The sequence below is a fragment of the Pituophis catenifer genome, unplaced genomic scaffold (assembly GCF_029215685.1).
Source record: "Pituophis catenifer annectens isolate HBS135680 unplaced genomic scaffold, rPitCat1.0.hap2 SCAF_2, whole genome shotgun sequence".
Lineage (NCBI taxonomy): Eukaryota > Metazoa > Chordata > Lepidosauria > Squamata > Colubridae > Pituophis > Pituophis catenifer.
The window spans coordinates 266741599-266766496 of record NW_027256882.1 but is presented as its reverse complement, the minus strand read 5'-3'; the positions used below and the strand labels follow the sequence as shown (position 1 = coordinate 266766496).

The 24898-nt window shown below is 36.0% G+C and overlaps 1 protein-coding gene across 4 annotated transcripts in view; it reads left to right on the top strand.

The window, feature by feature from the left end:
* KIF2A (kinesin family member 2A) overlaps window positions 1–24898 on the top strand; it is a 57910-nt gene that overhangs the window by 23334 nt on the left and 9678 nt on the right. For 2 of the 4 annotated variants that reach the window (XM_070938859.1, XM_070938857.1), the window contains exons 4-14: window positions 575–629; window positions 2791–2856; window positions 3972–4072; window positions 6841–6936; window positions 7882–7936; window positions 14147–14309; window positions 16706–16796; window positions 17442–17505; window positions 19992–20083; window positions 20253–20395; window positions 20943–21147. In XM_070938859.1, coding sequence (XP_070794960.1) covers window positions 575–629; window positions 2791–2856; window positions 3972–4072; window positions 6841–6936; window positions 7882–7936; window positions 14147–14309; window positions 16706–16796; window positions 17442–17505; window positions 19992–20083; window positions 20253–20395; window positions 20943–21147 — 1131 coding nt within the window. Of the gene's footprint in view, window positions 1–574; window positions 630–2790; window positions 2914–3971; window positions 4073–6840; window positions 6937–7881; window positions 7937–14146; window positions 14310–16705; window positions 16797–17441; window positions 17506–19991; window positions 20084–20252; window positions 20396–20942; window positions 21148–24898 lie in introns of all 4 variants that reach the window. The other 2 variants (XM_070938858.1, XM_070938856.1) reach the window with 1 other exon arrangement.

Genomic DNA, 24898 nt, shown 5'->3' with positions numbered 1-24898 from the left:
TACTCATTAATATCTTGTCCTATTTGCATTTTGAACTTTCATATTAATTCCGTATTGGCCTCTTGTATTGTACCAGTATTCCAAATACAACTGCAATAATACATACATGAATCCAAGATAATTTGCAAGATACATATTTTGTCTTTTAATTTTTAATAAATTTTACATGGAATTTCACTTCTACAGTTTTCATTACTGTGTTGATAATTTGGTCACGTCCCCAATTAGTTATATGATACATAACATTTGGTGCGGGTGGGAGTGGTAGTTAATTAATTTAGTTTTCACATTTCTAAACTGCCTATCTCCCTCAAAAGAGAGTATAGTTAATTAGAAAACACTTACCTCATTTTTGTGTTTACTGTACTGACATTCAATCTCTGCAGTTCTGTTTTGCATTTGTCAGAAGGGTAGAGCTTCTTTTGTAGATGGTTTTGAGAATAATTTAGGGACTTCCCAAATGTATAAATTTTGCTGACTTGCTGTTCCTTTTACCTGCTGAAAGGCTTCAAATCTCCCAACAAGTTTGTTTGGATGTGGATAACAAATTATAGAATGTCTATCCTTTCTCTAGAATCGAAGGACTGTGGCTCCTTCTAAAACTGAAACTCCTGCTAGAGACAACAGAGGTAATTTTTATTAACTTTTTATTTAATTCCAGTTTAATAGTCCAGCTATAAAAAAAAACTGTCTGCCTTATTCTTCTGTAAAACTTTGCATGACAATTTTATTTTCCGTTCCAAGTAATAACAATGTAACACATTCCAAATAATACAGATCCTAATATAATTATAGTTAGCTGGTTTTTGGTACCTTTCTGAACAGTTTTGAAGTCACGGAGTGGTAGGCACTGTATTGCAATGATGATCTGGTTCCAGTTGGTGTAAAGGGGAGAAGTTGAGCTGAGACCTCTGTTTTATGGTATTTCACAGGCTTGATGCTTTCCCAACTTCTACTTAACACGCACACAAGGATGCCAACAGGGAAGATTTCAAACTACTGCCACCTGCTGAGAGGACTCCCTCTCATTTTGTGGGGGAAAGAACTGCCGGCTAAGGGGAACTGAACTCCTCTGGCGTGGTGCAGAAACATAGCTCAGATCCTGAAAATCTGAGCCTCCTTCTGTAGTCACATGATGCCTTGCTTAACAACATTTTGCCCAACTATTGGGATTCCTGACTCAATTGTGGGCCTAAGTTGAGCACTACCTGTACAGCTAGTTTAGAATGCAGTAATTTGAGTAGCTATGTGTTTGTCATAATTTCCCCACATAACACCACTATTTCAATAGTCCGTTTGCTTCTAGATGTAATTCTAGGTGCTAGATATCATCTTTAAAACCTGTGTGGCTTGAGGACTGCCACCTTTTAGTTATTTCTGTCTGTCAGATAAAACAAGGTGAAAGAGGCCGTTTTCAATTGATCCCCCACCACTCAGCCTCCTCAGTCTTATTGGGCTGCAAAACATTATTAAAACTTGGCTTTTCTAGCAAGCCTTGGGAACAACTGGTCCCTCTTAAGATATTCTCTTTGAATGTGTTCATTTCCCTTGTATACAATTGTGAGTTGTTTGTTATTTGCTGATTTTTATACTTTTTTATTTTTTAAAAAAGGGATGTGGTGGCTCAGCAGCTAAAATGCTGAGCTTGTCGATCGAAAGATCGGCAGTTCAGCAGTTCGAATCCCTAGTGCTGCGTAATGGAGTGAGCTCCCGTTACTTGTCCCAACTTCTGCCAACCTAGCCGTTCGAAAGCACGTAAAAAAATGCAAGTAGAAAAATAGGGACCACCTTTGGCGGGAAGGTAACAGCGCTCCGTGCGCCTTTGGCATTTAGTCATGCCCGGCCACATGACCATGGAGACGTCTTCGGGCAGCGCTGGCTCTTCGGCTTTGAAATGGAGATGAGCACCGCCCCCTAGAGTCAGGAACAACTAGCACATATGTGCGAGGGGAACCTTTACCTTTACCTTTATTTTTTTAAAAATTCTTATTTTGTAGAATAGGATAAGTAAGCTGGACAAAATCAGTTATAATTGGAGTAGAATATAAGTCCAGCAATGAATATTTATTTATTTTTAGAAATCTCTTGAACCGTTTCAGAAGCACAAGTGGTTTGAATGAGAGATGATCTGCAGGTCTGGAATGAAAACTTCCATGTAGTACATTTCTATTCATGACTGTTGCATTTTTCCCCATCTCTACCAGAGGATTAATACTCCTCTGCTTCATTGTTTGGCTGATCACCTCCCATTATTGGTATGAATATTTTTATTGGAATAAGGTGTGGGACTCCCATAATCTGTAATGCATGAGCTAATATGTAGACAATGGGGCCTAACTAGTTCTTTTGGAACACACGAGTAACCACCTACCATTACACCTTATCTATAACTTTTTAAAGTTAAAATTGTGTAATTTGTTTTGGTTGCTTGTGTTGCCATAAGGGAAGGTCCACCAGAGTAGGTCTACTGGCCTTGAAACTTAAGTGTACTTATACGGTTCTGCCAGAGTGACACATGCATTTCACTTCTTACATAAAGATTGACAGTCATTTGTGAATTCAACTACTGATTTGTTATGTAACCTATTCTTATGTTTTGATTTGTCTCCAAGAAGTATGCTGATTTTTCACAACTATAATTTGCTTCATTAAACAGTATCAGATTTAATGAAGAGTATGATTATCATTAATAAGTCACTGAATTGTGAAACAATTACACATTTCTTTTCCATTTTGCCTCATTTTCTTAGTAAATCTTTTTTAATAAACTCTTTATTTTGATCTTTTCAGTGATTGGTTCTGCACGTGCACGACCTACTCAGCTTCCTGAACAGTCATCATCTACACAACAGAATGGTAGTGTTTCAGATATATCTCCAGTTCAAGCTGCAAAAAAGGAATTTGGACCCCCTTGTATGTAAACCATGTATCAAGGATTTATTTTAGGCATTACATGTAGACTCTCTTGGATGATTACATAATGCTTAAATAGAGATTTAACTATACCATTATTATATCTCGTTATAATACATCATTGTGATTATTTTTTCAATAGTCCTGTAAGAATAGACTAAGAATTCTGTTCTAATTAACAAGCTGAGTTTAAAATCGGCCAGATCTTACCTTAGGACAAACCAAGAGAGTAACATGTATTAGTCAGTGGCTGTTTCTGTGTTGTCACTTCTTTTTTTCCATATCCTGCTGGCCTAGGTAAGACAGGTAGACACGCTACCTTCAAGCTGAACTAGCCGTTTAGGTGAGACCTCTAAGTTAAGTAGTCTTAATAGAAAAGAATTCAATTAGTCTTCCTTGTGGAAAGTGGGGGACTCTGCTCTCCTTGTTAAGCAGTCATGCTATCCTCTCTTGTTCTCCAGGGCCAGCAAGAATGATTATGACAAAAACAGTATAAACTAAATATTGAAAAAATTTCCCTGAAGAGTCCCCTGTTACTTAGCTAGGCCAACAGATTTGCAAATAAAAAAAATACATGCTGTATTTGTTAACTGTTATGTAATACGCCCATGATAAGATAATTGCTTAACATTACAAAACAAGGGAAGAAAGAGGGTGGGACGATGAAAAAAGTACTGGTTGAAGGTTTATTTTCAACCCAGATTTGTTAAGAAAAAAATTTCTCTCTCTCTCCGGCCTATATTAAAATTCTGTCCCTGGGAGAGCAGCCAGCAGAATTTGTTAGTTTGCAGGTGGTGTACAAACTATGGTGCAGTTGAGTAGCAACCAGATTATATTACAGGCTGGCTATGTGAACAATATATTATCAAGCTCTCTGGCAATTTCTTCATATTGTCTCCCACAGCTCAAAATGGTTATTCAGAAGATGGTTATATATTAGGAATTTTTAAACCCATTTATATTGAATTAAATTAACATGGACAGTTCTCAATCTTACTAATTAAAAAACTGAAAACTTGAAAATCATTGTATGACAAAAGTTGTCTTTCTTCTTTAAGCACGTAGAAAATCAAATTGTGTGAAAGAAGTTGAAAAATTACAAGAAAAGCGCGAAAAACGAAGATTACAGCAACAGGAAATTAGAGAGAAACGAGCACAGGTTTTTAATTTTTTCATTCATAGTGCTTTGTGTACAGTTCATATTTTTCTTACCATTTAAAACAATGCATTGAATTGAATCTTCTTCAAAATCTTTTTATTCTGTTCCAAGCAGCTTCCATATCCTTTTTTTCACATCATTCCCCCCCCCCAAAAAAAATTGGGAGGCTAATCTTTTTTTACAATGCATCTTAATGCAAGAGTTGTACTTTAACTTCTTTCAGTAATTCTATTTTCATAGCAATTTCTAACTTTTTTCGTTCTATGACCATATTTTATTAGATCAGTTTTGACTACCATAAAACAGTCTGTCCCATGTTTACTCTTACAAGCTTATTAATTTCTCAGTCTTTCTCAGTAATTATGATAGTAATCATGCCATTCTTAAATTACTTAATGGTCCTCTTTTATGTTATTCCCACCCATCTCTTATCTCCCTTAGCAGAATAATGTGGATTATTATTATTAGACATTTTTTCCTCAAATTAGAGTATAACATGCAACTATCACCAACCTAAGGATTCCTAGTTTAATATGCATCCATACCATCCTAGATTACACCAATTCATACTGATAGGTACCAGCCCTTAATTCTTCCATAATTGTCAGGCACAAGCAATCGGAACCACTCATAAACAATCTCAAGTGGAAGTTTCATTATTAGTCACCATGATATGAGAATCTCACCAGACTGAAGGCATTCCTTTCGGATTGGTCAGATGAGGCTTCAGGGATTGTGGAGGAGGTCAGGCTTGCAACTTCCTGCAGTGCAAGGACTCTAAACCAGGCCCCTCTTAACACCTCCCTCCAGTGTACTGTAGCTGGAGGTTCCACCACAATAATTAAATCTACACTTGTTGATCAGTTTAACAAAAAAATGCTAATAATCCGGTAACTGCAGCCAAGATCAGTTTTAGCATGCTCATGTCATTCGGCGCAAGCCAGGATCTAAAGATATTCTGATAAAGCGGTTATTTGCAGACCAAATATTTTTTTATTGTTGCCCATATCCCTTCTTACAGTGAAGTGACTGATTCTCAGTTGAATTCAAAACTTCCTTGGCTGGTATTTGAAAAGTCTCTATGATATAAACTCAAGAGTTTTAATGTTGATGACTGTATTTTAGTATTTTAAGTTTTAATTGTCACTGTATAGTTTTATTAAGAACTGTTTAGAGCGATGTTTCCCAAACATTTTGTTTCATTACTCAAACCACTTATCAGAAATTCGTTTTTACCCAATGTAAGTTACACTTTAAATCAATTTAAATATCCCTGGTATATTTGGTAATATGTTTATGTGTTATTACCCAAAGAAAAGCCACTTATATCCAATTTTAGATAATTTACCCCGGTTTAGGAAGCACTGGTTTAGAGGCTTTAGAAGTTTACAGTGTAATAAATTTGATTATATAATAAATAGCGACAATATTTCAGATTTTTTGTTTGAGCTGAAGATCCATAATCATTCCTTCATTCATTTTACTACTTTCAAAATGTGCAACCCAAATGACTTAAGTGTGAGCGGTAAAATGCTACATAATCATCAGATTCATGAAGTCAAAGCTTTTTGGCCCCTGGCACTTTTTTTATGGAAAACAGCATTTCTCACTCCCCCAGTATTAAGTCAATACCTAATTTGGCATTGTTGGTATTTAATAAAGCCATTGTAATTTGCCTTTTTCAGAAAAATTTTGGGACCTGAGTTGAGAGTAGTGATTTCTCCCCCAACCCCGCCCCAAGAATGTTAGTTAGATTTTTTTGGGTATGATTGTTCCTCGGTGTGAGATGAAATGTATGATATGAGATACGTATTGTTACGTTGTGCTATATGGGTCCTACATTCTAACCAATTTACTGTGTTGGAATGTATGCTGCTTAGGATAGGTTTGTGATAAATTGTCAGAGTCACTTAGGTGGGATGGGATCAGCATCATCATTTTAGCTATTGTCTATCCACTGCAGGATGAAGGCCTCTTCTGCATGTTTCCAATCAGTACGTCTTGAGCTTTCCTTTGCCAATTGGGTCCACAATACTTGTTGATGTTGATCCATCTTGTTTTAGGTCTCTTTTTTGTGGATGGTTTTTATCAAGAACCATTCTATGACTGCCTTAGTCCACCTACCATCAGTTCTTCTTGCTATGTGACCAGCCCATTTCCATTTCAATTCTTTTACTCTTTTGACAGCATGATATATTTTGTTTGTTCTCTAATCCACATGCAGAGCTTTCTATCTCGTCTTATGATTCTGAGGCATGTATCTTTCCATGACTCTTTGTGCCAATGGTAGCTTTTGTATCGATTGTGAGATTAGTGTCCATGTTTCACTGGCATATGTTAGAACAGGTAGGACACATGAAGTGGGATAGATGTTGTAAAAATTTGATGACAGTGAATACATAAAAATAAAGTCTGAGCAATAAATTTTATTACAAAAAGGAAAAACACATTTTCCGTCTTACTCTCTTTCCAGAGTAATAATAGGCAACCATATGCATGACATGGAATTATCCACTTGCATCATTACCTCACCTACTGCCAAAAATGTTGATTGCAACAGCCACCAAAAGTTTGTTCATTTTGCAGTACACTTAAACACATATTTGACTTGTGAATTGGGTCTACTTTCTCATACATGAATTTTAGAAGAAAAATTGATATTTAAAAACCTATTATCTCCATTCAGGATTCTCTTGTAATATTTATGATAAGTATGTGTTACAGTGGCATGAGCAATATGGTTTTAGTAATGATTTTTTTTCTCTTAGGATGTAGATGCCACAAATCCAAATTATGAAATCATGTGTATGATCAGAGATTTCAGAGGAAGTTTGGATTATAGACCACTAACAACTGCAGATCCTGTAAGTTTTGTTAATATGTAATAATTAAAAGAAGTTTTACTGACATTTTGAATGGTAACATGGTCAGCAGTGAATAAGTTGTGAAATTGAAGTCGTTGTATTTAAACAAATGTTCACTTTTAGTTATTTCTTTCCTAGCAAATCTGAGAACTGAATCTTAAATAATAATCTTTAACCCTTCATTTCAAAGAGACCATGTTAATTTTTTTTTACTATTTGACAGTTTTCTTGAATTGATTTATTTAAGAAAAATTTGCAATAATGTTTTGCCCTTAACTCTGAAATTAACCTTATGCTTAGGTTATTAGAAGGTTACCATATACACAGTTGAACTTGATTTTAGAATGTGTAGATAAATTTATTCAATTCAAATCTAGGTTTAGGAACCAGTACAGATATAACTTTAGGATGCTTTTGTGTCTAATTGGTGTTACCCGCTATGAGGGGGGAATTGGCAAATCTCAGCCATGAGAACCTGTGCTTACAAAAGAGTTTAAATGTACATTTGATATTAGAAAGATTAAATGGAGATTATAAAATGATGTCTCTTTTAAGAAATATTTTCGTATTAGAGACAAAAGTAACTTACCACATCTTGGTTTTGGTGCTGTAGTTTTTACAGCAATATGAATAATAAAATATGTCACTCATCCACCATTGTTGATGAGGTATTCAAATTGGCCAAAAGAATTAGCCTAAACCACATGGAGTGGTTTATCTTGAAAGCCTATAGGAACCTGTAACTAATTGAAACATATTTCACTGTGGAATGTTGAACTACAAGAGTACATAACAATGAATTTTAGATCATCGGTATTTTTAAAAATAGACAGTTATATAACCTTATATACAATTGCTTGAATACCTTTCTCTTTGAGTTTTAATTTCAAGTACAATTTTTACTTACTTAACTTAACTTCCATTTTGTTTCCTTTTTTGTAAAAGATTGATGAGCACAGGATATGTGTATGTGTTCGAAAACGACCACTCAATAAAAAAGGTATGGCTCATTTTAACATACAGATCTTAAATGCGATCAAAAATAATTTTCAAATGGGTTTAGTCTTGAAACCATATACACAGCTGAACTTGATTTTAGAATGTGTAGATAAGTTTTAAGATGTTACATATTAAATTTCTTCTTTCAATCCAGCCTTTTTGAGGTATAAATAGTTAAAATTAGTTTAAAGATGAGGTAATCAAAATTTTATAGAATCAGAATGTAATTATAGCCATAAAATGCATTTTAAGTTAATGAAAATATAGATTTTAAATGTGAGATTGTTAACTGAACTTTTTTTTAATTTGCCCACCATACTAGAATGAGAGAGGACATAACTTAGATCTGAGATAAACGATGGAATAGCTCAAGCTGTAATCTGTAGAAAAGCTGAATACAAAATTATGGTATTAGAAAATGGAAATTATTTTGGAATTGCTTATATTGTGAAGTGAAAAAATTGTCTTAAAGAGGGAGGGGAGGAGAAATTTGAAGCTGGGAGGAAAAATACATTTGTTAATAGCCTTGTAAGAAAACAGGTTTTTATTAACTCTTTAAAAATTGTAATCAAAATAGATGACAAACTGAAATTATATTTACTATACCTGAAACTTTTGAATTTAAGCTACTAATAGCAGAGAATACTTTTTGTTTGTTTATCAGTTCTGGGATGTGTTTGTATGAACGAGTTAACAGGCTGTGCTTTTGAAGGTATTTGGACTGGGTTTAGCAAACTTTTATTGGGTAAATATAGAAATGCTTATTCTGTAACAGGTTGTATTGAGTTCAGTGGCTATTTTCCCAAGGAAATATACTTTGGACTTTTGGTCTGTCCATTGGGCAGCAGTAATATAGGAAGATGCTAGAGGTAAATGATCAATACAGTGACAATAGCAAGAGCTATCATTTCATACTGTGTGGGAGAAAGCATTGGTAAACCACACTTATATTTTACCCAGTAAAAGATATGTTGCTTTTGAGTACTCCAGCTGAGCTCCCAAGCCAAGGCCTAGGCAGGAATCTCACCAGGATATGCTGCTTACTATAGCTTGTGATCCTTAGCCTGCTTGATAGCTCTCTTGCCTGCCTGCTAATTATTGTCAATCTCCAAAGGTCGCCTCCTGCTTCCCTGTCTGCTTGCTATTTTTTAAATCTCTTTTTGTTCTACACGCCCACACACACTCTGTCTTTTGTAAGCTTAAGGGCCTGGATGGAGTGAGGCTGCCTCTGGAAGTTGGCACATCCTTGAAAATGGTGTAGCTCATTTAGCCAGGCAGCTGGAACACCAGCGCAGATGCTTGTAAGTAAACTTGTAAGTGAATGAATGAATTAATGTATGAGCCCATCTCTCAGGTTTTTGGAGCTGTAAACTTTTACAGCTCTTTGGGCAAAAGCAATGAGCTGGGCTGACCCTTAGAGAAATACGTTGGGAACTGTTTTTGCCTGGCTGAAGCTGCTTTTTTCTCAAAAGCAGACAACAATCCCAGCTTCACTTCCCCAAACTATCAACAAGTAAAGAGTCAAGGAACTAGTAGTCAAGTATACTTAGAGGGCAATGCAGCATTGAATTCTTGGAAAAGATACTTGTATGCCATAACCTGACTGTACCAACAAGATCAGAATTGTGCAAATGATGGTTTTCCCTGTGACACTATGAAAGTGAATGTTAGACTTTGAAGAAATAGTATACAAAAAGTATTGATACTTTTGAATGTTTACGTTGGAGAAGTCTTCAAGAATACCATGGATAGCTATGAAAACACAAATAGACCATTGAACAAATTAACACTTGGGGCACAAATGACCAGAATCCAATCATCATATTTTAATACATTATGCACAGACATAGCTTTCTTGAGAAGTCCATAATTTTGAGAAATATGGAAGGAAAAAAAGGAAAAGGGCAGCCAGGAGCAAGGTGAATGGGCATGATTACAGCAATGATGGCTACACAGTTGGAAGACTGGAAAAGCCGTTTTGGGGACAGAACATCCAGGAGAAGATCTATCTATGTGGCTTTTAAGAGTCAATATTGACTTGATGACACAATTTTTCTTGTGTTTATGTGTTTCTTGTGTTTCTTCTGCTTACTTGAGATTACATCAGTTTCCCACACATTCATTCTCTATATTTGCATATGATATAAATGATGGATTGTGATTTGTCTCTGAAAAAAATGGTGTGTGTATCAGCAGATGGTGGAACAATTTTTCAAACGGGATATTTTCTTTACTATGATTTTAATTAGTAGTCATTAGTTGAACTAATTTTATCTTAATTTTTGTCCTGCCACTGCCTATTTTTGGAGTATGGCCCTGTGAAGGGACAGACTGCCTGACTAGGTGATAAGCACCTGTGCTACTTCTTCCCCCTCCCTCCTTTCTTGGCACTCCCTCAGGATGACCCAGTTGCCAATCAAACTACAATGCTGGGCAGGACGAAAGAAGAAGGGAAGACAAAATGGCTGCCTGTGAGGAAAACGCTCAATAAACTGAGCCATAGCCCAGGAGACTAATAAAGAGGCAAATTGAAAGATAGATGCCCTAATAAGAATAGACAACAGTGAAAACAGCAACTGGAGACTGAGAGGTTTTTTTTTTTTTTTTTTTTGGTCATTTGAAACTGGTATGAGCTAAAAATTGTTCAAGCCATGGAGTAAATGTTTGAAAGAAAATTAGAATTCAGAAGCCCAGTGAGGAACAAACAAAATGAAAAGATAAAGACTTCGACAGAATAAAAAGGCAGCACTAGTTCCCAGGGGGTTCTGGGTTCAATTTAAGGTGTTTATTATTACCTATAAAACTCTACATGGTACAGGCCCAGGTTATCTGTAGGACCATCCATTTCCAATCATGATCAGATTTTTCTTGAGTGGATAGTAGCTGTTTAAAAATGTGAAATAAAATGACAGTGTTAATTGGATGGCTATATAAATTGCTTAATAAATTGTTCTTTTAGCAAGTAAGTATTAAAATATGCTTTAAATTTTTGGCATGCAACATTTAATGAATTTATTCTAAATATAAGTGAATGCTGCTCTAGATAAATTTGTTAAAACCCATTAGGAAAAGCTGTAGATTTTATAACAATTATATTTAAAATTGTATACAGTAAGGTTTATACCTTACTTTAAAGTAAGAGCCATACCTTTAGCTATTTCCTTCTGTGGTATTCCTGTGTACTTAATTTGCAATTATTGATCAATAGAATTACTTTTATTCTTTAGCAGCAGTGATAAAAAACTGAACACATATACATCATTTGAAACTAAACTTCAATTGCTTCAATTTCATACAATATCAAAAGAGCTGGAATAGTTGGAATATTTATTGTAAAATAATGCATTTTGTATGAATGAACTTTCAGTGTGTTTAGTTTTATGCCTAGAGGAATATCTTCCCACAGAAAAAGGAAATATGTATGTATTTGATGGTACAACACTTCTTTTGTTTGTGTATCCTTTGGTACACTGGGCTTTTTCCATGTTTTTGCTGAGACAGACATTTCACAGTGTTAACAATTAGTATTAAGAATTGTACAGCAATAGATTTTGATAAAATCATGAGGGATAGTTTTCTGAAATGTTACTGATTCATACAATGTTAATTGGATTAAATTGAATTATGACTGATAATGTTTTAAAGATTACACTGCTCAAAAGGGATAAAGGTCAGTTTGATGTAATGGTTAAGACATTGAGTTACAAACCATGGGGTGATAGGGGGGGACGGGACTGAGTTCTAGCACACAGAGCTAGCTGGGTGACATTGGGCAGCCATTCTCTTTCAGACCCAGGAAAAAGGCAGTGGCAAACCAGTAATGGAATCTTACTCAGGAAACTGCAGGTAGTCACCTGGAATTAACAAAGACTTGAAGACACACACACATGTGCATGCCACACACAGGCATACAGTATTAAAATATACATGAATTTGAGGGTGGAGGGTGAAAGTTCAGTCTCTGAGCTTGAGGGTTGGTTTCCAAACATTTTGTTACCAGGCTAGGTAACACCTTCAGCAGAGTTTAGGGGGTGTCAAGTGTTCTTCTGTTTATAAGGGCTTCGTGTGGTCAGTAGGTCTTGTGATAGTGAGGTCACGCCAGGTGAGTTCCATCAGATCAGAGTCTTGTGATCGGTCAGGTGTGAGTCACCAGTGAGAGTTTTGTGATGGGGAGGTTACGTCAGGTGAGGGTCACTTGGAGGTGGAGTGGTGGTTAAAGGGGGCCTTGTATCGGTTGGTTGAGGTTTGGTGCTTTTCTCTGTTTGGCTGTATGGTTGATTTGGATTTTGAGGGGTTTGTAGGCTGGTTGTAAGTCAATGTGTCTTTTGAGATATTTGTTGCTATTGCAATACATGAATTTTACCAATGAAAAATAATAAATGTAATTTACCAGAACGTAAGTTTACAAATCAGTAAGAATAGGGACCAAAGCATTTGATAATGAATCCCATCATACCAGTGTGCAGTTTTAAAGTAGAGAAGATGGTTATTTTAGACAGGGATATATTCATCCTGATGTAGTAGGTGTGCAGCTCGGAATGCTCTCTAGATATGTGTATTGCATGGCATGAGTGCAGGAGGGGCAGGGAAGGAGGGTGCTGGTGGGTATGTACAAGCACAGGGAGGCAAGGGAAAGAGGGTGTGATATGAATGCAAGTGCAGGGAGGGCCAGGAAGGAGAGCAGTGGTGGCTCCATAAATGTGTGTGAGTGCAGGATAGCTGTGGGAAAAGGACATGGGGTGTGTGGCCCAAAGGAGGCTTGGGAAGAAGGGCATTGGTGGGTACATACATATGTGATAAACTACAGTAACACAACTGCAGGTTACCAGGAAGGAGGGAGCTCATTCCAAGGAGGGGGGCAAGGCAAAAAACAACAGAGTCCAGAGCTGGATTCTGGGAAAGGGAAGAGATTTAGGATAGCTACTCCCCAGAATCTCCCAGGCTATATCCATTATATCCAGGGTAGTATAAGTTTAGCCAGGCAAGATTCAGTCTATATGGTATGAGCAGATAAAAAAACGGGACCATATTGCATCAATCTTGGGCTAGGTCTGATAGCCTGTGAGGAAACGGAGGAAGGTGCAGTACGTGTGGGCAAAGAAAGACTGGAGGGGTTGGGGAGATTTACCCAATCGACTCGAAATCTTCCCTGCCAGCTTCCTCGTTGACTTTGCAAGTGGGAAGCCAGCAAGGAAAGTTGCACAAAGTGACCATGTGATCGCTGGAGGCTGCAATGAGTCATAATTACAAATTGATTGCCAAATTGTTCACATGATCATGAAGGTGCTGCAGTGGTCATAACTTGAGGATTGTAAGCCCCTTTGTTCAGTGCCATCATAACATCAAATGGCTGCTGAACAAATGGTCTTACCTTGAGGACTATCTGTATGAAACTCATTCTCAGTTGTTTGTGCTTAGTGCTGTTCATTTTTAAACTTAATTCAAGGTACTGATTTGACTTTGTTTCAATCAGAGACCACTAGAACAAGGTCGGCAAACTTTTTCTCTAAAGGATCAGATCCATTTCACCTCTGCAGGTACAGCCATTGGAAGGCTGCTACCACTATCCAGAAAAGTCTGCCCCTTGTCCTAGGAAGTTGATTGAGGATCATCCCTGGCAATCTGCTGCCTGCCTGGACATTTACAGATTTGGATCTTGGGGCCATAGTTTGCTGACTTCTGGATTAGAATGTAGAAATATTAAGCAAAAAATAAAGAGTTGATACCTAGGAGGTGACTACTTCAGGGTTGGAAAGAAGCCAGGCATATTTTAGGTTCAATTTTGTAAATTTCTTACAATTCATGTTTTCATTCAAACCTTGTGGTTTTTAATTATTTATATTTGTGAACAGTGTGTTCATTAAATATAATAAATTATAATTTGTAGGTGTCCTTGCATAAAAGTGAAACAAATGGCAAAATGGCCGCATGGTATAAATTGTACAAATTTTCTGCGTAGTTTAATTTCTAAGGTAATTCTTGGAGTGAGGACCTGCAAACATACATTATTTTTATTAAAAATTCACAGAATGAACTTTGTATAAAAAGATATTATAGCTTATTTCCATATAGGCTACAGTATCTTTTTTTACATGTCAAATTATTTAATCACAGGGTGATTCAGTTAATTTCACTGTCTTCATCATATGAATGTTTCAGTTGTTAAACTCAGGTATTCTGAAAATTAATGTAATGTTTATTTTCTCTTTAGAAACTGTAATGAAAGACCTTGATGTCATAACAATTCCAAGCAAAGATGTTGTGATGGTACATGAACCTAAGCAAAAAGTAGATTTAACAAGGTACTTAGAAAACCAAACATTCCGATTTGATTATGCCTTTGATGACAGCGCCCCTAATGAAATGGTCTACAGGTATGTATTGTTTGCGTGCAATGTAAAACCCGATGCTTTCATTTTCTGCAAGTTCATGTAACTCTCCAATTTGGATATCTGAGTCAATGTATTCTCATTGATATTGACACATCTTCTCAATATTATCTGTTAAGCTATCACAAACTAACAGAACATTTGTTTGAGAGTCTGCAGGAAAGTATGCTCTATGATAAGCTGCCAAAAAACTCCAGGCATGTTATAACGAATTTTTTAGAATTTTCACAATGGATGTTTTATTTCATGTAAGCTTCCTTGAGTTCTGGGTCTGCAGCTGGTAAAAAGAAAGCTAAAAATGTAAGAAAATTTCAGTGGTATCGATTCCAAACTAGCAAGGAAAATTTTAGCTAGACATACAGTGGTACCTCGGTACTTGACTGCTTTGAAATTCATCAAATTTTGACATGAAAATTTTGTCCTGGTCCTCATGGTTTGTTTGGTACTTGAAGCACAAGCTAAAACTTGTCATTATCGGCTGCCTCCTGACTCACTGAAGAAATGTGAATTTATTCAGTGACCAAACAATTTCACACTTTCGACAACTTCTGAAAAGACAAGCAGTTCTCATTCTCATTGGATACGTTTTTAGTGAAGATGACAAAGTGTGTCAGAGCCTGTGGTGCAAGTTGAAAAAAGGCAGAAAAGAGAAAGAACATCTGAAGTGCAAGTGCCTGATATTCTATTAGAGGCGGTTTCTCCTTCCAAACAATTCCATGTAACCTCTTCTCCTCAGCACTCTCCTCCCACCATCCCTGTAATGACTTCCCCAGACATCGGCTCAAAGAACTGACTCCGGGGACTTCAGAGGAGGGCAAGGGGAAGCATCAGGAAGATGCCAAGTTCTCCATTCACTCTGAGCAAGGAGTGAATGGGTCACAGGAAGAGAAGAGGCCGGGAACCTTGGAGGGGTCATCAGGAGATGGACCAGATGACTGGCTGGAGAGGAGAGGGGAGATATGCAGCTGCAGCAGGAGGGCTTGGAGACCCAGTCAGAAGTTCAGGGTGGAAAAGGATCACAGCTGCAGCCAGTCAGCAAGGATGAGGAGGAACTGCTTCTTCTACTGATGCATAGGGTTGAATGGAAGGGAGGCATAACAGAGGACAGTAAGGCTACTTGCGAGGCTCCTCGTCCCTTCTAATGAGTTACACTGGGGTGGGCCTATTTAGCCCAACATATGGAGCAACGTGACGTTGGAAACAACTGCCCATTTTCTCTGCTGTGCATGTGCTCCAACTCCATGACTCCAGTTTTTGTGACTTCAGATCTGTGCTTTGTGTGACTGGGTGTTTGGATTTTAAATCTGCTTCTCAGATTTTGGACGTGTACCTTGACTTGGATGTATCATGTGTGGATTGTGCCTTGATTTTGGACTGTGTATGTATGGACTTGCGCCTTTGCCTACAGACTTTATAATCCTGCACCTAGGTTGAGCAGGCTTGGATTCGGGAATGTTGCAGTGGGTGCGAGTGGGATCTGTCTTAATAAAGTCTTTAAAACTCCCATGAGTTCGTGTGTATGGACCGGAACAGAACAATCTCATTAGGACATGGACTTTTCTCAGTACAGGGAAAGTGAAGCTTTTATTTTATTCAATCTAAGTACAGTATTTATTAATGTTTAGGTTTATTTTTCATGTAAAGTAACAATATACAACCCTATCATTTTACTTATTGCCTTAAAAATGTGCATTGTCTTTGGTTCGGGAATGCATTAAACTTATTTACATTGTTCCTTATGGGAAAAATTGGTTTGGTACTCATCGGTTTTGGTACTTGATTTATACTTCCCGGAATCAATTAATGAGTATGAGGTACCACTGTATTTGCATATCTAAACGAAAAGAATAGTATGTGTTTGGAATTAAGAATTCCATAGAAAAATTCCCTTCCTTAAAATAGAAAACTTAAGATGTATTTAATTTTTAGTGTCCTGTTTCCACTGATTTAACTATTTTTGTTTATATATGTGATATACGTTGTCTTGAGACACTTATTTTTATCTGTATTGAATACAAGCTTTTCATTTAGTTCAGTTTGCTACCTTAAATCATTTATGCCAGTTTTCTGCCCTAAATATCAAACCCTCTTATATACACATACCTTAACAAATGGGGTGGGGTTTTTTTGTATTTTAAGCTAACTTAAAAGATATATATAGATGATAGAATAGGAGCTTATTGTATTCAGTGGTTCTTCAGTTTTTCAAAAATAATTTCTGATCATAGTAATTCTACTGATTCTCTTAAAACTCAGCTGTTGAAATCTTGGATAAGAATGGAACAAGAATTGTAGCAAAGTGTGGTATTGTTGTATGGAGCTTCACTAGTTTTGAGTTAAATACTAAATATAGTTGAATGTTATTTTCTTTTTTGCTGAAGGTTTACTGCCAGACCGCTAGTGGAAACCATATTTGAAAGAGGAATGGCTACATGTTTTGCATATGGACAAACAGGCAGTGGAAAAACCCATGTATGTTTTCCTGTTAATTTCAACATTCTTTGGGTGACCCTTATAGCATCTGCCAGTAGGTTCCCCAGCTGTGAATAATACCTTCTGTAGAGTGATCAGATGCTTAGAGTTCCATTCATATTATAATTCCTCTCTAGGATTGTTGACCTGAATCCTGATATGAAGAGTCTTCCTTCTCCTGTTTTTGAGCTTTAAATTTCCTTGTTTTCCTTCGGGCCTCAGTGAGAAATTCTCTGGGGATCAGATAACTCACCCCACAACTCTTGTGTTTGGGATTAGTTTGAGTGATGAGAGCAGGCATTGCCTTCAAGAGCAACTTCAGGTTAGGGAGGTCTTGCAGTAAGGTCACACCAGTGTGGTAAAGATCCTTGAAGACAGAGAGGTCTACTCAGACCCTTAAGCCTTCAGAGATGGGTTGCTATTAAAGTAAAACATCCATAGTTACCTTAAGTTTTATTTCATTTGGGGGAGGGGAGGTATTTATTGGCACTATAAAGGGAACTTGAGCATATTGAGAGAACAATTTCTCTTATTTTACATGGGTCTGCTCAGTGAAAATGATAGTATAGTCATGCTTCTTTATAAATAAGGCTGTGAATTTACATAATTGCCCCTCTAATATTGCTCATTTTGTTTTTGCCTTAGACTATGGGTGGTGACTTTTCAGGAAAGAACCAAGACTGTTCAAAAGGAATTTATGCACTTGCTGGTAAGAAATTTTAATACTACTGTGATTATAGTTGAAATCGCTGAAAACATGCCCTCAAAGTTGAAAACAAACACTAGTTGTGTAATGTGGATCCACTTTGGGATGGACCTTGGAAAATGTAATCAAATGAACATTTGAAAAAAGTCTATAGAGAGTTTCTCAGTCATCCAGGTCATGGTTGTCCCAAAGATGCTTTTTCAGGAAGCAACTGGACTTTCTTGTTTTTTCTTTGAAAACGTTTTGCTTCTCATCCAAGAAACTTCTTCAGCTCTGACAGGATAGTGGGGAATGGAAGGATTTATATTCCTTATAGACAGCTGGATGAGAAGCGAAATGTCTTCAAAGAAAAAACAAGAAAGTCCAGTTGCCTCCTGAAAAAGCACCTTTGAGACAAATGAACATTTTTAGCAGGAGGTTTTTGTGATATCCCCCCAAAAAAGAAAACTTTCCTTTTTCCTTGAAAGTTCAGTAAAATGTCTCCGCTATTCCACAGCCACAACAATCTCTAAGGTGGTGTCTGAGAGACTCCTGAGACTTTTTATTGAGAGAGAGGGATTGATATCCCAAAGCAGTGTACATAGTACTTAAACTCCTCCGTTTTTGCCATAATGACACTCGGGGTTTACTGAGTAATCCCTCAGTAAACTTTCATTATTCAGAGTAAGTACAACCCTGTACATCCTCAACATGTTGCCCACTACTACATTTTTTTTCTTATAATTACTTGATTCTGTATACAGGTTTTTCAAAATGTAACCATTTGTGACTTATGGATATACCTGTCAATTTAAATTAATCACTAGGTATATGGGTCACATGTTGATCTTGAATTTTAATCCTGGAAAGGTAAGCATATGTTGATCTGGTTAATACTCAGATGGAAGATCACCATGTTTTATCAGAGCTACATAGACTAAACTAGAAAGTTTTAAAAAAATCAGAAACAGATAAAACAAAATCACTTTTATGTTGTTTAGCATGAAAACATGGATTGCAGTGTTCATCTTCTTTCTCTTTCTCCATATCTCTCTCATGCCCCGTCCTTTAAAAATGCTTTATTTTGTACTACCTTGTTATGCCCCCCCCATTTTTCCCTATTTCCCCAAATATTGGGACAAAAAAATAAAAGATTACAGATAGTCCTCATTTAGTGACCACAACATGAGATAGGTAGTCCTCATGTACAGAACACAGCTGCAACTTGGTCATTAAATGAAACAGTGACCAAGTGAAATCATAATCTGCTTATGATTTAAATTCAGCTTTCCTTTGCTTTACATATCTGCAAAGGCCATAAATGCAGGGACAGGTCATAAAATTACTTTTTCATCACCATTGTAACTGAACAATTACTAAATAAGACAGTTATTAAATGAGGACTACTGTACTGATACATTTTTAAATAAATAGAAAGCAGTAACATTTTTGGGGAGAAAAAACAGTGGTTACAGCAATAGTAGAGATACATTCAATTGAGTTTAGCAGATCTGAGAAAATAAGACTGCTGGTTCAAACCTAAGTCATGGTTAGTGGAACCAGAATTATCTGGTTTTGCTTCCTGCTGCTTTGGGATGGACTCAAAAAAAAAAAAAAAGGTGCAAGGGGCGGGGCCAGCCAGCAATGGGATAGGGAGCCGCGGCAGAAGGCCCAAAGAGCCGCATGCGGCTCCAGAGCCGCAGGTTGCCGACCCCTGAGATAGAGTTTAGAGGTCTGACATGAGTTAAAAGAGGTGGGAACATATTTTTTGCCAAACTTTTGTTAGCTCATAATCCTTAGGGTAAAACACTTTGTTACTTGTTTTACATTGTAATTTAAAACTTTATTCCAAAATAAATGCTAATTGCAACATTTTAATTTGGTTTTAGAATCTATGCACAAGCAGGGGGGACAGGACACAAATGGGATATATGAATATGTACAGAGCCCATGTTTATTTTATGCTGTATGTTTGTGTGAAAAGTTATCCCTTTCATTTTATTCTTCTGGAAGGGAAATAACCAATATCTATCAATATTGTCATTCCCTAGCTTATGATATGTGAATCAAGAAAATTAAACTCTAGTTAATAGCTCAGCAATTCAGAACTTGTATTTGGACTTTTAAAAACAACTAAATTATGATTCCTGGTTTAAATTATAATTTCAGATACACATACAATGCAAGTTGGGAATTGGGTCGGATGTCATTGATGTTACAGGCCTTCTTCAAGCAATTCTGAAGGAAGAGGGATGGGAGTTGGAATAGCGCAAGCCTGTTATTTATGTTCCATTCTGTTTGTGCCTTTAGCGTCAAAATACAGTTCCATACTACATGTGAACTCTGTATTTGTAGATAAAGCATAATGAACACAGAAACTGTTTTATAAATTCCAGCATTTTTTTTAGCTGATCACTCAGTATAGTTAATAAATATATCCGTATGTGAACTGTTGTGCATTTCTGAAGTTTTTCCTTTTCCCATTTCCTGTAATTGTAATCTATTTGCAGCTAGAGATGTCTTTTTAATGTTGAAGAAGCCAAATTATAAAAAACTGGAACTTCAAGTATATGCAACATTTTTCGAGATTTATAGTGGAAAGGTACGTGATTTATTCCTAAAATATATAACTTCTGAAACTTTATCTTCTGTGCTTATGCTTCTTCTCTGTTTTATATAATCAACTGTTTCAACAGAACTAAGTTAATACTTCAGAAATTCCCTAGCTAACACATACATCTCTTCTCCCTCCCTCCCACTCCCCCTGTAAGGTTTTCGACTTACTGAACAGGAAGACCAAATTAAGAGTTTTAGAAGATGGTAAACAGCAAGTCCAGGTGGTGGGATTACAGGAGCGAGAGGTTAAATGTGTTGAAGATGTTCTAAAACTTATTGAGATAGGCAACAGTTGCAGGTATTCTTTTTTCCCCTTTCACATTATGAAATTATAATAGATAACATTAAAAAAAATTAAATAGTTTGATTTTTTTTTTAAAAAAATGTGTATTTTCTTAGAGTACAACCTAAATAGAGTTTCAGAATTGCCTATATTTTAGAGGAAAGTTTTTCTTCCATACAATTTATAGATTTTTCCTCTTTTTATAAGAAGCAGTTTTAATATAAACAAATTACTGTTTTCAAATGTATTAACAATTATTTTAAGCATTGTCCCATTTTATGTTCACATGTAAATATATTTTAAATATTTTTATGGAATTTAGAGATATTGTAGAATTTGTGGTATAAATGGAAAACATGCTAATAATGTGTCTCAACCAAAATTGTGAGGAGGACAGCATAATTGTAATATATACCTTTCAAATGTTTCTTACTTTTTTGTTAGAATATGCCTTAATTTTTAACAGAAATTATAGTCTTATCAGTGTTGAACGCACTAATCTTGTTAATAACATTCAGGGACATTTCATTCTGTTTTTCCCACCCCCATCTCTTTGTTAAAGAACATCTGGCCAAACATCAGCAAATGCACACTCATCTCGAAGTCATGCAGTGTTTCAGATCATCCTTCGGAGGAAAGGGAAGCTACATGGTAAATTTTCCCTAATTGACTTGGCTGGAAATGAAAGAGGAGCTGATACTTCCAGTGCAGATAGGCAAACCCGACTAGAAGGTGCTGAAATTAACAAGAGCCTTTTAGCACTCAAGGTAAAAGAAATACTTGCCACTGAATTCAAGCTAAACTTGTTGGCTTTCCACATTATATCAAATGCAAAACTTTTCAAAAACATTTGTTTACTACATTAATGGTTTAGTATGTATGATGGTCATTCCATTTTAAATGCTTACATATAATAGCCACTATATATGTTACACGTCAACATAAGTACAAAATGATAAGTACTGTGAATTGATTATATTTATGTCATTTCAAGTTGTTTACTTCATTGCTAAGAATAGATACAAAGTTGATTCTGGAACATCTTAAACAGGTTTGATTAGTTATGAAACTAATTTGGTTCCTTAGTTTATAAGGAACGTTGGAAAAATAGAACTTATGCATTGCTTGAAAAAAGGCTGAAAGCAAGAAAATGATGGACTACTAACTTCTTGAGCTTTTATACCAGTTGCCAGCTGCTTAAACCTGAATGTTTAGTCCCTATAAGATTTTATTTTTTGCCTGTTTTTGTCAGTCCAGTATTCTTGATAAAAAACTTTTTAATTCAATCGGTATTTCACTTCTTCAAGTTGAATATGTAATTGTAGTTGTATTATTTTCTGCATATTGTAAATGTTATTTGGACCAAATAAGATAAAACATGACATAGGTGAAAAAATGTAGTAGAAATTTTATTTTACATGGACATACTCATACTGTATACCCTCCTGCTTTTTCTCACTATATTCTTCTAATGATGATTAATATGGAAGGATAAATAAGGCTTAGAATAATTGTACATAGACAATTGTACTTTGGGGAAGTACAGGTAGTCCTTGATTTATAGCAGTTTGCTTAGTGACCATTTGAATTTACAACGGCACTGAAAAAAGAGACTTATAACCATTTTTCAAATTTAAGACAGTTGCAGCATTCCCATGGTCATGTGATTTACATTTGGATGCTTGACAACTGGTTCATATTAATGACTACCCTATCCTGGGGTCATGTAATCCCTTTTTGCAACCTTCTGAAGAGCAAAGTCAATGGGGAAGCCAAATTCACTTAACAATCGTGTTACTAATTTAACAACTGCAGTGATTCATCTTGCAAGAAAAGTTGTAAAATGGGGCAAAACTCAAAACTTTTCTCACTTAGCAACATAAATTTTGAGCTCAATTGTGGTCGTAAGTTGAGGATTACCTGTAGTGCTTTGGAGGAGGAGTTTGGGCATTTTCCTAGGACTCCCATTACCTTAAAAGAGCATCAAAGTTTAGCTCAATATTTGAAATGATCAGATGGTTAAGTATTGTTTGTCTACAATAGTATAAAAATCTATTATATATTCTTGACAGTTATTTCAAGTGTGCTTATATATACCCATTTACTTTGTGGTTAAGTTCAGTAGACAAAACTTTGAGAAAAAAAATACATTAACATATAATATTTGAAAAGAAGGGACTGAAATGGATATTTTACTTCTGTGTTATGTTAAGAATTAAATAATGGTTAGACAAATTTGAAGCGATTTTTTTTTTTACCTTGAAGCTACCTGTAGTTTCTCAGCCCAATCCTGCAAGATGAAAAGGATACTAGGATTTCAGCTAGTGGTTTTTAAAATTAAAAATTTATATTATTGATGTAATTAAACAAGGTATATTTTGAAACTTTTAAAGTTTTTCATTAATAAAAATGGCAAAGGAAGTGAGGAAAAAGGAAGATATGCAATTTTATGATTGAGAATTCTGATTTTTTGTCAATAGTTTTGGGAGGGATTTTGAAAGCTTTTAGAATAAGTTCTCTGTTCATTACTCATAACCAACTGCTTACATTAGCAAGGGCTAACAGGTAGGGTCTCTGTGTCTTCTAAGAATGGCTGGAAGATGATGTCTCACTGCTGTCTGTTCAGTGGCTGGCTGACACCAGACTCCCCAACTTGGTCACTTTATAAATAGTTCTTTTTGAATAGCTTATTGAGCATCAGGTACGTTGAGTTTCACTGAGTCTTCAAACTCTAAAAGGAGCTGTGCTTCAGGATTCCTGCTTCTGTTTCTTCGTCCAGCAACAGTTGACTTTTACATTTCTAGAGAAATTGCCTCTGTGCCTAAAAGACAGGGTTTGCAGTACAGTTGGATGAATATTATTCAGTGTGTGTGGATCAATGGAGGCATGTACAGAGTACAAACAGGTGGTTTTTTTTATTCATGCTTATATCTTTCTTCGACAGGTTTATGCTGTCTTTGAATTTAGTTTTTAAAAGCTTCAAATGCTACTTTTTGTTGATACTTTTGTTGGGCCTAAATTAGGAGAAAAAAAAATAAGTTTCAAATGCTACTTTGTGTTTCCTTACTCTACTTCCAGTATGTCTTCTGTTTGCCAGGCTTCATTAACGTAAAAGGAGTTGCTATGTTTAGTATAATATCAAAAAGTAAGAAAGCTTAGGGCATATATTTGATGTACCTATGCTTTTCAGTGGAAAAAAATACTGTAAACTACACAAAATGAGGTAAAAACATTCTGTGTGTCTGAACTGAGAAAATGAGCAAGATTGTTCCAGAGTTCTATACTGAGAGACACCCGCCCTCCATTGTTGAGGCAGATTTTGTAAATATTATTTTCTGTATACAACTTTATTGAGTTGTATTTTCATATATAGAAGGTGAAGAGGAGGAACATTCTAATTTATAATAACATAGATAAATAAAAGTATGCAAAGGTTCGCTGGGAGAAGCTTTCCTTTTGTTTTAGAGCATTGTATTTGTTATGTTTACATGATAGATGTTTTATAGGTAATCCTTGACTTACAGTAGTTCACTTAATGACCATTCAAAGTTACAACGGCACTGAGAAAAGTGACTTATGACCGTTTTTCACATTATAACCATTGCAGTATCCCCATGGTGACATCATCAAAATTCAGACGCTTGGAAACTGACATACATTTATGTCTTGTGATCCGCTCTTGCGATCTTCTGACAAGCAAAGTCAATGGGAAAACCAGATTCACATAATATTTTTCTTACTAATTTAACAACTGCAGTGATTCACTTAACAACTGTGGCAGGAAAGGTCGTAAAATGCACCAAAATTCACTTAAATGTTTCACTTAGCAACAAAGTGCTCAAGGACTACCTACCTATCATAAATCAAGGACTACCTATATTTATTAACCCTGAAAAAACCAATGGAGTCTACATTAATTTGTGCTAACAAAACACAATTTATGAATGGTTCACTATGAAAAACAGTGGTTATGAGTAATCTGTATTATGCTGGAAGCATAATAAGAATATTATATTGCTTTGGACCTTAAAAGAAGGTGCTGATCATATTCAAGTCGGTATCAGTCCAGTTACAAATAGTTTTAAACACATACGTCTCTCAAAGTAAAAGACTGTAGTTTGTTTGCAAACATGAACTTCTGTTCTTTATTACTTGCTTTTACCCCCACATAAATATAAAGTAGTCATATTGTACTTGAATGTGTATGCCTTTTCAGCTTGTATATGTATATGAAACAACTAAATTATTGAGTTGTCACGTTCTGAATGATGTTAATAATCATTTTGTGAGTTGACAAATAACAAAGGACAGTGATCTCCAACATTTGCGGCAGGGGGGAGGGGAACTGGGCTGCACGAGCAGCGAGCCATGCCCATGCAGGCGCAGCTCAACTCACACAAATGGCAGTCCGGCATGCACACACAGCCCATTTGTGAATAGGCCCTGGCCCGGGGGTTTGGGCCCTGAAATAGGAGATTAAAAATAAGACTTCATTTTTTTTCAACAGTCTTTGAAAAT